Raw genomic sequence first — 15,782 nt, forward strand, 5'->3', positions numbered from 1 at the left:
ATTACCATCTAGCTTACTTTTGTTTTCCATCTTTCCTTCTCAATGACTTGTTTAGTTGCTTTCTATTGGTTTGTAAAAGCTTCCCAATTTAGATTAATTAGATTGGATTACGAGGACACACAGTCCTCTTTTATTGTCATTTAGTAATGCATGTATTAAGAAATGATACAATGTTCGTCCACAATGATATCACAGAAACACAAGACAAACCAAGACTTAAAAACTGACAAAAACCACATAATTATAACATAGTTACAACACTGCAAAGCAATACCATAATTTGATAAGAACAGACCATGGGCACGGTAAAAAAAAGCTTCAAAGTCTCTCGAAAGTCCCATCATCTCACCCAGATGGTAGAAGGGAGAAACTCTCCCTGCCATGAGCTTCCAGCGCCGCAAACTTGCCGATGCAGCACCCTGGAAGCACCCGACCGCAGTCGACTCTTGAGTCCGTCCGAAAACTTCGAGCCTCCGACCAGCCCTCCGACACTGAGCACCATCTCTGCTGAGCGCTTGACCCCGGCCCCGGCAACAGGCAAAGCCGAGGATTTGGGGCCTTCCCCTCCGGAGAGTCTCGATCGCACAGTAGCAGCGGCAGCGAAGCGGGCATTTCAGAAGTTTCTCCAGATATTCCTCCGTGTTTCTCGTGTCTGTCTCCATCAGATCAGGATTGTGCACGGCCCCGATTTAACAAATACGATATCATTTCGGAGCGGCTGCGTGCGCTGCGTCGCGCCACCAGCTTCTCCCCTCCTAACTATCCCCCTCCTAAATTGTCTAACTTCCCATTAATTTTTGGTCTCTCTTTGGCTTTTATGTTGGCTTTGATTTCTCATGTTAGCTACAGTTATGTCATCTTTCAAGGAATCAAACTGGGAGAAGGACAACCAACTAAAAGGTGAGGGTGTGGTAGATGTGACAATTATCATTTCTTATACCATGGCAAAAGTGAGCAAGGTGATCATCCTGTATCAGCAAGGTCTCTCCCAAGCAGAATTTTCCAGAAGACAGGAATTTCAAGATTGACTGTCCAAGCTCTTCAGAAGAACTACAAAGAAACGGGGAAGGTTGAAGACCAGAAACGCAGTGGTTGTAGGCCATGGAAACTGAGTGCAGCCGATGAGCAATATATCAAACTGACATCCCTTCTAAATCAGAAGGTGTCCTGCACTGCTTTTAGCTCTGAACTCACAGAAACCACTGGAACCCAAGTACACCCCTCTACGGTCCAGAGAAGTGTTGTCAGATTTGTCTTCATGAAAGAGTTGCTGCAAAAAGCCAAAGTAGAAGCAAAGCCAAGATAGTCACCAAACCACAAAAACACAAGGACTGGGATGATGAACAATGGCAGCAAGTGCTTTGGAGTAATGAGTCAAAATTTGAAATTTTTGGCTCAAACAGAAGGCAGTTTGTCCATAGAACAGCTGGAGAGCACTACATGGATGAGTGTCTGCAGCCAACAGTGAAGCATGGCGGAGGTTCCAGCAGGTTTGGGCTGCATTTCTGCAAATGGAGTTGGTGATCTGGTCAGAATTAATGGAATCCTCAATGCTGAGAAGTACAAGCAGATTCTCTTCTTTCACGCAATACCATCAGTGAGGTATCTGATCGGTCCCAACGTCATTCTGCAGCACAACAATAACCCTAAACACATGGCCAAGGTCATAAGGAACAATGAAAAGGAGGAGTTCTGCAACCGATAGTGTGGCTTCTACAGAGCCCTGATCTCAACATCTTCCAGGCTGTTTGGGATTGCTTGGAGGGACAGAAGGAAGTGATGCAGCCAAAGTCCGCAGAACTGTGACAAGTTCTCCAAGACGTTTAGAACAACCTACCAGCCAATTTTCTTATAAAACTGCATGACAGTGTACCTAAGAGAAATGATGCAGTTTTAAAGGTCATACCAAATACACATTTGATTTAATTTTTTACTGTTTCTTGCTATTTATAGTGATTTTTTTCATATTTAGAAACTTATAATTTCATTATTTTTGAAAGCATCTTCACTTTACAGAAATGTTTAAAAGTGCCTAAGACTCAGTACTGTATACTGTTCAACAAATATCCATGAACCACCGCCTAAAACCAATTACTTATTTCCCTGTTTCTGTATTATATTACTCTGTTTAAAATAGCTCCCACTACTCCCAAACACCAACAATAACCAGTAAAAGTACTTCATTGGTTACAAAACACTTCAGACATTCTGTGATTTTGAATGACCTTACATAGATAAAAGCATTGCATTTTCAGACGTTTTTATTTAGCTAAGTGACAAAAACGAAAGAGTTAAATATTTGATAAAAACATTGTGCTGACCAAGGTGAAAGATGTCACTGCAATGGAATGAAAAACTTCCCATTTCATGAGCCATGTATCAGGAACAACAAACTCAACAAAGCCAAACATTGTGCAACACTCCCTTTAATCCAATTTTGATTTCCTTATTCATGCAAACTATTCCCATTGGCCGGCCACACACACACACACACACAGTCTGACAAAACATCAGCTGTTTATTCATTTCCATAGATGTTGCCTGACCTGTTGAGTTCCTCCAGCATTTTGTGTGTATTGCTCTGTGCTTCCAACATCTGCAGAATCTGGAGTTTACACTGTCTCCTGTTTCTTTTTCCCAGGTTTTTCTCTTTCCTTATAATTACTTTAAATGATCATAAAAGCAGGACTAAATTTTGGAAACAACAAGAGCAGAAATGCAAGGATTCAATCTGAAGTTAAACTACCATGCCAACAGTCTAGTTTAGACAGGAGATCTGGTTTTGTTCCTAATCAACTAAAAGCTGTCTCAAGTTTTATAATGTTCAAACGTTACTTGACCTAATGCCAATTTTCAAATTTCTTCAATGACAACAAACTTGAAGGAGTTCTAAATTACCACCTACAAAATGAACTATGATCTGCCATATGTGGCTTGGCAGATCACAATACAGTATGAAGTATAACCTGGAACATTGATCTATATTGCAATTCTAATCATGCATAATAAATTGCTGACTTTTGAAAGTGTAGAGCTATACATGAAAACAAAACTGCAATTTCAGTTTCAGTGTTTGCTTTCTGCACAAAGCTGTTCATCATCTGTAAAATGGCCTTTGAATTTTCTAGGAAACTTATGAAGCTCATATGTCACTCAGGTCATGTCAGAATGTGGATGTGACTTATAGATCATAGTGCACAAATATTCAAGAAAACTTTAAAAAATACAACTAATGTGTATCTTCAGCATCACTGTGTTTCATGGTCGTGACATCCGAACAGACGCCAAAATGTTAGTGTACAAAGCAGTGGTAATCCCAACACTCCTGTAAGCATCAGAAGTGGACAACATACCAATGACATCTATAGGCACTTGAAAAGTTCCATCAACGCTGTCTTCAAAACATCTTAAATATCAGCTGGGAAGATAGAAGAACCAACGTCAGTGTGCTAAGTGAAGCAAAAACAAGAAGCATTGAAGTCTACATCATCAAGAACCAACTAAGATGGAGCAGTCATGTTGTTCAGATGAAAGACAAAACAAATCTTCTACTCCCAGCTTAAAGAAGGCAAACGTAAAAGAGGCAGACAACAGAAGAGATTCAAAGACGTCTTAAAAGCCAACATGAAGAAATGTAACATTGACATCAACAACTGGGAAACCAATGCCAAGGACAGGAAACTCTGGCAAGCCATCATCCAAGAAGGAACAGCAACTTTCGAAGCCAACCGATGTGCAGAATTAGAAGAAAAGAGAAGAAAATGGAAAGAGAGGCAGCAACAACCAAAGCCCGATCTGCCATCTGGAACTACACGTCCTGAATGCGGGAGAACTTTCAAAACCAAGATTGGACTCATAAGCCACTTGAGAGCCCATAAGTAGATCAACAGAACGAAGACCATCATCCTCGACCTCGAGGGATAGCCACGACGACGTCAATGTAAATTCAGTAGCACTATCACTATTTGAATTAGTGATTGGCAGATTTATTTTGCATCAACAGTTTGGAGAACTGTTAGTAGGTACAGCTTGACATGAGTTAACCTAAGGTGACAGAGTTAAGAATATCACTTCAAAATTTACTTAGAAGATACAAAGTTATGTGGTACACAGTCTGATCATTCTGTGGATCACCTTATTCATGATTTGCACATTAAATGGAAGGACCACAAATGAGATATAATTTATAGGAGAGATAATAGAGCAAATTACAAACAAGAGAAAATCTGAGATGCTGGAAATCCAAGCAACACACACAAAATCCTGGAGGAACTCAGCAGGCCAGGCAGCATCTATGGAAAAGAGAAACAGCTGATGTTTTGGCCCAAAACCCTCCAGCAGAACTGGAGAGAAAAAGATAAGGAGGAGAGTTAAAAAGTGAGGGGAGAGAGAAACACAAGGTGATAGGTGAAACAGAGAGGGGAGGGGTGAAGGAAAGAGCTGGGAAGTTGATTGGTGAAAGAGCTTCAGGGCTGGAAAAAGGGTAATCTAATAGGAGAGGACACAAGGCCACGGAAGAAAGAAAAGGGGGCAGGAACACCAGAGGGAGGCACTGGGCAGGCAAGGAGATAAGGCGAGAGATGGGAAGGGGAGGCATTACCGGAATTTTGAGAAATCGATGTTCATGCCATCAGGATGGTGGCTACCCAGACGGAATACAAGGTGTTCTTTCTCCATCCTGAGTGTGACCTCCTCCCTCCTTACCATTCAGGGCCCCAAAAAGTCCTTCCAGATGAGGCGACACTTCACCTGTGTGTCTGTTGGGGTCACTTACTGTATCCAGTGTGGACTCCTGTCTATCAGTGAGACACGACATAATTGGGAGACTGCTTCGCTGAGCACCTACCAGAAAAAGCACGATCTCCCAGTGGCCACCCATTTTAATTCCACTTCCCTTTCCTATTATGATTTTTCTATCCATGGCCTCTATTGTTGAGATGAGGCCACACTCAGGCGGAGGAACAACACTTTATATTCCGTCTGGGTAACGTCCAACCTGATGGCATGAACATCGATTTCTCGATCTTCCAGTAATGCTCCCCCCACGTCAACATTCCCCATCCCCTTTTCCCTCTCACCTTCTCTCCTTGCCCGCCCATCACCTCCCTCTGGTGCTCCTCCCCCCTTTTCTTTCTTCCGTGGCCTTCTGTCCTCTCCTATCAGATTCCCCTTTCTCCACCTCTGTATCTCTTTCACCAATCAACTTCCCAGCTATTTACTTCACCCTTTCCCCTATCATGCTTTCACTGATCACCTTGTGTTTCTTCCACCCCACACCCCTCCTTCTAACCCTGACTCCTCAACTTTTCCCCCAGTCCTGCAGAAGGGTCTTGGCCAGAAACGTTGACTGTTTATTCTTTTCCATAGATGCTGCTTGGCCTGCCGAGTTCCTCCAGCACTTTGTGTGTGTGGTTTAACAGAGCAAATGCTGGGACTGGGATTTAAAGTGTGAACGAGTATTTGATCAGGGGATAAAAAGATGATTGAGGTTCCTCAGGCTGCAGGCTATGGACAAAGCTGTGGATTGAGGGTCAGACTAGGAGATGGAGACCAGACTGAAGATCCATGTCAGGCTACTGATTGATTTAGGGCCAGACTGAAGACTGAAGGCCAGATTGAAGCTTGAAGGTGCGCGTGTGAAGAGTAAGAGTGAAAATAAACTGAAGAGCGATCAGTGATCATGTGACTGAGATGGACAGTGAGGAGTGGGATATTGAGTGGTGTGGGTGGAATATGAGGAAAGTGTTTGATGGCGCTTAAGGTGGCTGAGAGTCAGACTGGAGTGGGTCTAGGAGTCGGATTGGGAGTCAGACCGGGGTGAGCCGTCCTGCCCAGAGGTTGCTCCTTTGTCCGCAACAGGGAAAGGTGCCGCTGCCCGGCCTGTGCCGACCACCGCCGCCCATTCATACCTGCTTCACGTCCCTGCCGTGCCTCACCAACTGCACCTCTCCGTAGCTGCCTCTCCCCACCGTCCTGACGACCACGTATCGCTCCATCCTGATTACCGCCGCTACGGCTGCACAGGAAGCCGCGGAGTCTCGGCACTTCCCAGTCCAAGGGACGCGTTTTTATTCATGTCTCTTCCGACTCGGCTTTCCACAAGTCGGCGGGAACAGGCCGGACACCGGCCACGGCTTTGCCATCGCCAAGCAACCAGAACGGCGGGCCTGGCGCGCCACCAGTGGCCACCCTTAGAACTGCAGCTCTGGCGCGCCACCAGTGGCCACCCTTGGAACTGCAGCTCTGACGCGCCGTCGGTGGCCGGCGTTGGAACTGCAGCTCCGTCGCGCCGCCGGTGGCCGGCGTTGGAACTGCAGCTCCGTCGCGCCGCCGGTGGCCGGCGTTGGGGCTGCAGCTCTGACGCGCCACCAGTGGCCACCCTTGGAACTGCAGCTCTGACGCGCCACCAGTGGCCACCCTTGGAACTGCAGCTCTGACGCGCCGTCGGTGGCCGGCGTTGGAACTGCAGCTCCGTCGCGCCGCCGGTGGCCACCCTTGGAACTGCAGCTCCGTCGCCCCGCCGGTGGCCGGTGTTGGAGCTGCAGCTCCGTCGCGCCGCCGGTGGCCGGCGTTGGAACTGCAGCTCCGTCGCGCCGCCGGTGGCCGGCGTTGGAACTGTGTGGTTCCGCGCCACCCCTCGTGGGCGAGATTTGAAACTACAGTTAATCTGTTCTTGTCATTTTTCAAGGACATTTTTCAACCTCTCACTGCAACGGGAGGAAGTTCTCACTTGCTTCAAAAAGGCAACAATTATACTAGTACCTAAGAAGAATAATGTGAGCTGCCGTACTGACTATCGCCCAGTGGCACTCACATCTACAGTGATGAAATGCTTTGAGAGGTTGGTCATGATTAGACTGAACTCCTGCCTCAGCAAGGACCTGCACCCATTGCAGTTTGTCTATCGCCACAGTAGGTCAATGGCAGACACAATCTCAATGGCTCTCCACGTGGCTTTAGACCACCTGGACAACACAAACACCTACGCCAGGATGCTGTTCACTACAGTTCAGCATTTAATACCATCATTCCCAAAATCCTGATTGAGAAGTTGCAGAAACTGGACCTCTGTACCTCCCTCTGCAATTGGATCCTCGACTTCCTAACCGGAAGACCCCAGTCTGTACGGATTAGTGATAACATATCCTCCTCACTGACAATCAATACTGGAGCACCTCAGGGGTGTGTGCTTAGCCCACTGCTCTACTCTCTATATACACATGACTGTGTGGCTAGGCATAGCTCAAATACCATCCATAAATTTGCTGATGATACAACCATTGTTGGTAGAATCTCAGGTGGTGACGAGAGGGTGTACAGGAGTGAGATTTGCCAACTAGTGGAATGGTGTCACAGCAACAACCTGGCACTCAATGTCAGTAAGACAAAAGAGCAGATTGTGGACTTCAGGAAGGGTAAGATGAAGGAACACATACCAATCCTCATAGAGGGATCAGAAGTGGAGAGAGTGAGCAGCTTCAAGTTCCTGGGTGTCAAGATCTCTGAGGATCTCACCTGGTCCCAACATGTCGATGTAGCTATAAAGAAGGCAAGACAGTGGCTATACTTCATTAAGAGTTTGAAGAGATTTGCCATGTCAACGAATACACTCAAAAACTGAAAGGGTTGCCACAAGAGGACACAGGTTTAAGGTGCTGGGGAGTAGGTACAGAGGAGATGTCAAAGGTAAGTTTTTTTACTCAGAGAGTGGTGAGTGCATGGAATGGGCTGCCAGCAATGGTGGTGGAGGGGGAAACGATAGGGTCTTTTCACAGACTTTTGGATAGGTACATGGAGCTTAGAAAAATAGAAGGCTATGGTTAAGCCTAGTAATTTCTAAGGTAGGGACATGTTCGGCACAACTTTGTGGGCCGAAGGGTCTGTATTGTGCTGTAGGTTTTCTATGTTTCTATGCTTCTAACTTCTATAGTTGTACCGTGGAAAGCATTCTGACAGGCTGCATCACTGTCTGGTATGGAGGGGCTACTGCACAGGACTGAAAGAAGCTGCTGAAATTTGTAAATCTAGTCAGTTCCATCTTGGGTACTAGCCTACAAAGTACCCAGGACATCTTCAGGGAGCGGTGTCTCAGAAAGGCTGCATCTGTTATTAAGGACCCTCCAGCACTGAGGGCAAGCCCTTTTCTCACTGTTACCATCAGGTAGGAGGTACAGAAGCCTGAAGACACACACTCAGCGATTCAGGAACAGCTTCTTCCCGTCTGCCATCCGATTCCTAAATGGACGTTGAATCTTTGGACACTACCTCACTTTGTTAAAATATACAGTATTTCTGTTTTTGCATGTTTTTTTAATCTATTCAATACATGTAATTGATTTACTTGTTTATTTATTATTATTTTTATTTTATTTATTATTATATTTTTCTCTCTCTCTGCTAGATTATGCATTGCATTGAGCTGCTGCTGCTAAGTTAACAAATTTCACGTCACATGCCGGTGATAATAAACCTGATTCTGATTCCTTCAGCGTCATCAATGGCCAGTGACAGAACCATAGTGTTTCTCTAATTACTAGCTAAGGAACTACGGTTCGGTGAAAGCAGTTTACGGCCAGGCGCGTAGCTGCAGCACTATCAAAAAGCAAAGTTTTGGACTGCAGACCATTGAGGACATGCAATGGTAATGAAAGGCGGTAAGTGAATTGCCATTCTAACACTTCCCACAATTCAGTTAAAATAATCTTTACTGCTGGTCTAGGGCTCAGAGTTTTAAATTGTAATGGTAATAAATTAACATCTAGGTGGCAAGGGTTCTGATTTTTTGCAAAGCTGATATAATTAATGAACCACTGTAAACTCAACATTTTTATTGTATGAGACAAACAGAAGTAAATACAAAATGGATAGAAAGCAAATGAAAGACTTGCATTTATATAAGTCAGCTTTTAATGATGAATAATTACGATTACTGGAGTCACAACAGAAAATATCCTTTCTGTTAAGAAATTCTTACTGATCCCAAGAACAAATGAAAACAATTTGTTGAGAGTATTTCCAGGTTTTAGCTTTAATTTGATTCTGGAGAGGAGGCTCTGAGTTTGAATATATTCCCATTTGTCCTATTGTTCTGCTCTTCTCCAGTGATGGTTTGTCACCACAATCCACCTGTGTGTCATGGCCTTGCTTTACACCAGCTCCAATAAGATTTTATCTTGGTTATGATCATGGTTTCTATGTCTTGAAATCGATGAAAGACAGAAACAAACTTATACAGGCAACCAAATTTGGAAAGAATGCTCCATAGTCATTCTCAAATGACAGAGGCAAAGGCTTTTGTGGAGTTTGAAAATTCCATGAATAATGATTAATGGTGCTCCATAAATAAGTTTTGGTGTTGAAGGTCATGTCCACTGTACCTGTAGACAGACAGAATCCACACTGAAATTTGGGGAGCAGTTCTATGATCACTGAGAATAGATGGTTGAGAAGGGCCTTGCATGAGCCTTTGTTCTGAGATTGAGCTCCAAATGTAAAGCATACCAGAGAATGGGCCAAGCAAATTAAAAATCCCATATCAATTTGCCTGTACTGAACCACAGAAGTCCATCTCACAGAATTCCAAAAGGTTTGTCAGAAAAGATCTTCCCTTAAGGAAACCATGTTGATTTGGGCCTATTTTTTTATGTGCCTCCAAGTATCTGAAAAGCTTATCCCTAATAATGGACTTTAACAGTTTGCCAACTACTGAAGTCACGCCAACTGGCCTACAATTTCCTATTTTTTGCCCCCACCCCTTAAAGAGTGGAGAGACATTTGCAATTCTCCAGTCCTCTAGAATCTAGTGTTTCTTGAAAGATCACTACTAATGCTTCCACAATTTCTTCAGCTACCTCTTTCAAATCCCTGGGGTGTAGACAATCTGGTCTAGATGACATATCTGCCTTCAGACCTTTCAGCTTCCCTAGAACCTCCTCCTTAGTAATAGCGAATCTCTCAAATTTCTGGCAAGCTGCTCTTGTTTTCCACAGTGAAGACTGTTACAAAATATATATGCAGTTATTCTACCATTTCTTTGTTCCCTACTGCTTCCTCTCCAACCTCATTTTCCAGTGGCCAATGTCCATTAGCTTCTCTCTTTTATTCTTCATATAGTTGAAGAAACTTTTGGTATCCTGTTTTATATTATTGGCTAGATTACATACATATTTCATTTTTCTCCCATTGTTTTTAGTTGCCTTCTGTTGGTTTTAAAAAGCTTCTCAATCCTTTAGCTTCCCACTAATTTTTGCTATATTATATATCCTCTTTTCTGCTTTTATGCTGTTTTTAATGTTTCTTATCAGCCACGGCTGCTTCCTCCTCCATCTAGAATGCTTCATCTTCTTTGGGATGAATCAATCCTATATCTTCTGATTACTCCCAGAAACTCCAGCCATTGCTGCTCTGTCATCCTCCATTCAAATTCACTTCGGTCAGCTCCTCCCTCATACATCTACAGTTATATTTATTCCACTTTAATACTGATACACCCAATTTTAGCTTCTCCCTCTCAAACTGAAGAGTGAAATCTATTATACTATGATCACTACCTCCTAAAAGTTCCTTTACCTTGGCTCCCTAATCAAATTTGGTTCATTACACAACAGCCAATCCAGAAATGCATTTTCCCTAGTGGGCTTGATACTAGAGAAACAAGGTCGCTTTTAAAGAGCCATATCATAGATATTCTACAAGTTCCTTTCCTTGGTATCCAGCTCCAGCCTCAGGCTCTGATTATCTACACTTCTCATAATTTTATATATACATTCCCATCAGGAATTTGAAGGGAGAGATTCCAGCTGAAGTCCTTAGGAGTTAAAGAACAGATCCCAGCAATGGTGTGATTAATTATGACAATTTTTAGAGAAAGCCAAAATTAGAAGAATATAAATATCACAGAAAATTATCAGTCTGGAAGAGGTTTCTGAGGTACAGAAATATGGTATGTATGGAAGGTAGAAATAATGAAGTCAAACCAGCAAATGATACATGAGTCCATGAAAGCAAGCGTCAACTCACGCTACAGAAAACAAAACTAGAAAACTAAATCCAATATACAGCTTAAAATTTGCTCAGACAAAAATGTGTTTCACACAGGAAAAGACTACAGATACAAAATCTGAAACCAGAGGGAAAATGGTATAACAATAACTGAAATCTTGCACTGAAATGAATTTGAAATAAAATTTATTTTATGTACATAAAATGCATATTAATACATAATATCTGGAATATATTTCAAGTAATTGTACTCTTTATTTAAAAATGTTTATAGTAATTTCATTAGCATAATCAAGTTAAATATCCTGTTTAGGCGATATTAAGAGTTAAAAGGAGGATGGAGGTCTACAGGGCTGTCTATTTCTAGAGCTTCAGAAGATGAGTGGGATTAATGAATAATTCTCAGTGTTAATCAGAGTTTCTTGAGAGATTAGGGTAACAAGTGAGATGTTTTGGAGGACATTCATATTACCAACGAAGAGGTATTTAATGCCTTACAGTAAATTAAGGTGGATGAATCTCCAGGGCCTGACAGAGCACATGTACGACTTTGTGAGAGGCAAGAGAGGAAATTGTAGTGGTTGTTGCAGAAATATTGGTTTTATTATTAGCTAGTTGTGAAGTTCCCAGATACAGGAAAGTGGCTAATATTATTTTATTGTTTAAAAAAGTTAGCAAGGGCAAGCTAGGGAACTACGAGCTAGTCAGCCTGATATCTGTACTGGGAAGTTCCTGGAGGGAATTCTGAAGGACAGGGTCTACCAGCATTAGGTTAGACAGAGTATGACTGCGAGCATTCAGTATGGCTTTGCGCATGGAAAGTCATGCTTGAAGAGCTTTTTAGAGCTTTTTGAAGATGTAGCAAAATGGTGGGTAAGGGTGGGGCAGTGATGTTGTCTATTTTGACCTTAGCGAGGCCTTCAACAATATTGTGTGTGGTAGGCTGGTTTGGAAGATTGGGTGCTGTGGAATCCAGAGAGAGCTAAGTAGGTGGATTTAAAATTGACTGAGAGGTGGGAAGTAGAGGGTGGTAGTTGAAGTCTGTTTTTTGGAACAGAAGTCAGTGACCAGTGGTGTGCCACAGGGACTGGTTTTGGAACCCTGTGGCACATTACTAATCCACCACTCGTTATTTATATAAATGATCTGGTTGTGAATGGATCGGGTTTTGCAGCAGATGACATGAAATTAAGAGGTGCTGTTGATAGTTAAGAAATTTATTATCGAATAAGAGGGTCTTAGGGAAGTCGAAGAGTGGCAAATGGATTTCAATACAGATGAGGTAATGAATTCTGGAAAGTCACACCAGCGTAGGACTTGTGCTATGAATGATTGGGCACTAGGTACTGTAATAAAATATTGGGACTTGGGGCTAGAAGTGCATAGTTCATTGAAAGCAGCATCACAGGTAGACAGGGTGGTGAAAAGTGTGTTTACTATCAGTCAGGGATATTACATTGCAGTTGAATAAATCACTGATGCGGACACAGTTGGAGTGCTGTTTATAGTTTTGGTCACACTGCTACAGGAAAGGTGTGGTTAAACTGGAAAGCATGCAGAGGATGTTATCATGCTTGAGGGTCTGAGTTATAGGTAGAGGTTGGCCAACCTAGGTCTTTATTCCATGGAACATAGGAGAAAGAGAGGTAATCTTATGGAAATGTTTAAAAGTATGAGAGGCATCAATAATCTTGACAGTAACAGTCCTTTACCCAGGCAGGGGAAGCTAAAAATAGAGGGCATAGATTTATGGTGAGAGATGAAAGGTTTTAAAGGGAACTGAGGGGAAACTTTTTCACACAGAGAGTGATGAGTACATGCAATGAGTGGTTAAAGGAAGTGCTTGAAGGTACAAAGTAATCACTTAAGAAGCTCTTGGTTAGGTGGGGTGGAGCTCCGAGGTTTATGGGGTGTATACAGGAATTTGGTACTAGCAGTGTGGGCACAGTAGTTAGCATGGTCTTGTTGGACTGAAGAGGCTGTATCTGTGCTGTAAAGCTCTATGACTCTACAGAAGATACATAAATCAAGCACTTCATTCAGTTTTCCATAGAGGACCCTAGTTGAACACTAAAAACCATCATCAATTAAGTTCAATCAACTCTCATAAATGTCATTGGGTCTATCTTCTGTTGGTACATTACAAACCAACTCTTTTAGACACTTCATCATGACAAATTTAGATTCATGTTACAGCAACAGTCAATATCACTTCTCCCTTGAGACTGTTCTTTCTTCATGACAATGTACAGCACATTATCTAATCTGGACCACTTTGCCCGACAGTTGTTATCAGCACTGGAACTCTTCTTCCTGGCATCTGCCATCCTCAGTGTCTCAGGTATCACTAGATTAAAATCATTCTGACATTCTTGGTGAAACCAGGAAACTTGTCAGAATTCGTCTTTCCTTAGCTGGTCCTGGAAGGTAACCTATAATACTTCTGGTATTACTATTGGAAGGTACTGTTGCTTCTGTAGATGAAACTGACACCAGAATTATTTATTTTTATTCACTGAATTAACTTTGGTGCTCATTTTTAATCTTTGCATAATGTAAATCTGATTTAGGAAAAAAATTCTTTTGATAATAACATACAAATAAGTTTTTAATCTCTATATACTAATACATAGAAAATAATTAAACATTAAAGTCATTGCCACAGATATTAAAGGAATTGATTTTCACCATTTTGTCTCAGGTAATGGATAAAGCGGTCCAAATAATGAAGAGACAATGTAGTCATCAGGAGTTCCATCAATAAATCCTTTTCCGTTGTCGTGAACAAACCAGCACGAAATATTGTTACCTCCTCTTGTATCAAATCTGTAATCCTTCTGGTACCCCCTAAAAATAAAATTCATCGACAAGTGTGCATTATAACAGGAACATAAGAACACAAAATATAGGAGCAGGAGTAGGCCAGTCGGCCCATTGGTCCTGCCCCGCCATTCTATAAGATCATGGCTGATCTGTCCGTAAACTCAGCTCCATCTACCTGCCTTTTCCCCATAATCCTTAATTCCCCTACTATGTAAAAAATCTATCTAACTGTATCTTAAATATATTTAGTGAAGAAGCCTCAACTGCTTCCTGGGCAGAGAATTCCACAGATTCACCACTCTCTGGGAAAAACAGTTTCTCCTCATCTCCGTCCTAAATCTTCTCCCCTGAATCTTGAGGCAATATCTCCTAGTTCTAGCCTCACCTACCAATGGAAATAACTTTCCTACTTCTATCTTATCTATCCCTTTCAAAATTTTGTAGGTTTCTATAAGATCCCCTCTCATTCTTCTGAACTCCAGAGTATAGTCCCAGGCAACTCAATCTTTCCTCATAGGTTAACCCCTTCACCCCTGGAATCAACCTGGTGAACCTCCTGTGCACTGCCTCCAAAGCCAGTATATCCTTCCTCAAGTATGGAGACCAGAACTGCACACCGTACTCCAGGTGCGACCTCACCGGTACCCTGTACAGTTGCAGCTTGTACCTGCAAGCCAACCTTTTGTGATTCATGAACAAGCACTCCCAAGTCCCTCTGCACAACAGCATACTGCAATCTTTCACCATTTAAATAATAATCTGCTCTTCTATTATTCCTTCCAAAGCGGATGATCTCACATTTACCAAAGTTGTATTCCATCTGCCAGACCTTGGCCCACTCAGCTAGATTATGAAGACATGCAATCCTCTTTTATTGTCATTTAGTAATGCATCCATTAAGAAATGATACAATATTTCCTCTGGTGCGATATCACGAAACTATCTATGTCCTATGTATATCCCTCTGCAGACTCTCCATATCCTCTGTAGGAAATCTCTACAACATGAAGAAATTTGAGATACAGTCAATAGTTTGTTCTCCAAGCAGAAAGTATGACACTCAGTATTAACTTTAGCAAGCATGTTAATAACTCTTATTGTATAGTTTATCCAGATTTGTTGAGCTTCAGTGATGTTAGTTCTTTGCCGCATTGCCTGAGTGTGTGTGTTGACCTATCACAGCAGGACCCAATACATCTTTACAGATGTTCTGTAAGCTAGTAGTTGACTTCAGAACAAATTATTTTTATAAACACATGGGTTAAGTCATATGGCTCCTCAAACTTCCTCTGCCTTTCAATAAAATTATGACTATCTGATTGCCTACTCAACTAAACACTTCTGACATTTCACCTTGTTTACCGGCTTTCTGCCTTAAAAATTAAAATACTGTTTCCACTTGGAGATTGCAAAAGACTCATATCCCACTGAGAGAAAAATTCTTAAGTAACTCTTAAGCCTTACTTTCAAATAGTGACCCTGCTCCTATATTCTTCCGCAAGAGGAAGTATCTTCTCCACATCCACCTTGTCAAGAACCCTTGGGATTCTAAACCTTTCTCCTCTCACTCTTCAAAACTCCAGCAGATATAAGCATAGCCTATCCAGCTTTCTTCCTAAGACAATCCACTAATTTCAGCAGATACTGAAACATCAGCAATTCCTTTCCTCCTACAGACGCTGTTTGACCTGCTGATTGCTGGTGACTGGTGGCACAATGACATCAGCGCCAGACTCCGGAGCGAAGGCTCCCGAGTTCGAATCCAAGTCGGGCCACCCCCCCAAGCATGCCTTCCATCCGTGCCGGGTTGAGCGTCGAGCTAGCCACTTGGCCTCACTTAAAACAAAGGGTCGAGTCAGGAACGTTCATATCGTGACCCAGTTAATCTGAAAGGAGACCAATTCTGACATCACTCACCAGACAAGAATGGCTGACTGTCTGGTGCGACACGCAAAAAA

General features: G+C 42.5%; 2 protein-coding genes across 4 annotated transcripts in view; both read right to left on the bottom strand.

Moving 5' to 3' along the window:
* Nucleotides 1-6,156, bottom strand: part of nek4 (NIMA-related kinase 4) — a 95,286-nt gene extending 89,130 nt beyond the window's left edge. For both annotated transcript variants that reach the window (XM_063067614.1, XM_063067613.1), the window contains exon 1: nt 5,910-6,156. In XM_063067614.1, the coding sequence (XP_062923684.1) occupies nt 5,910-5,996 (87 nt within the window). In that variant the 5' untranslated portion in view covers nt 5,997-6,156. The remainder of the gene's footprint in view (nt 1-5,909) is intronic.
* A 5,035-nt stretch (nt 6,157-11,191) lies between these two features.
* LOC134356643 (inter-alpha-trypsin inhibitor heavy chain H3-like) overlaps nt 11,192-15,782 on the bottom strand; it is a 133,599-nt gene continuing 129,008 nt past the window's right edge. For both annotated transcript variants that reach the window (XM_063067616.1, XM_063067615.1), the window contains one exon: nt 11,192-13,848. In XM_063067616.1, the coding sequence (XP_062923686.1) occupies nt 13,686-13,848 (163 nt within the window). In that variant the 3' untranslated portion in view covers nt 11,192-13,685. The remainder of the gene's footprint in view (nt 13,849-15,782) is intronic.

Source organism: Mobula hypostoma, chromosome 15 (genome assembly GCF_963921235.1).
Source record: "Mobula hypostoma chromosome 15, sMobHyp1.1, whole genome shotgun sequence".
Classification (NCBI taxonomy): Eukaryota; Metazoa; Chordata; class Chondrichthyes; order Myliobatiformes; family Myliobatidae; genus Mobula; species Mobula hypostoma.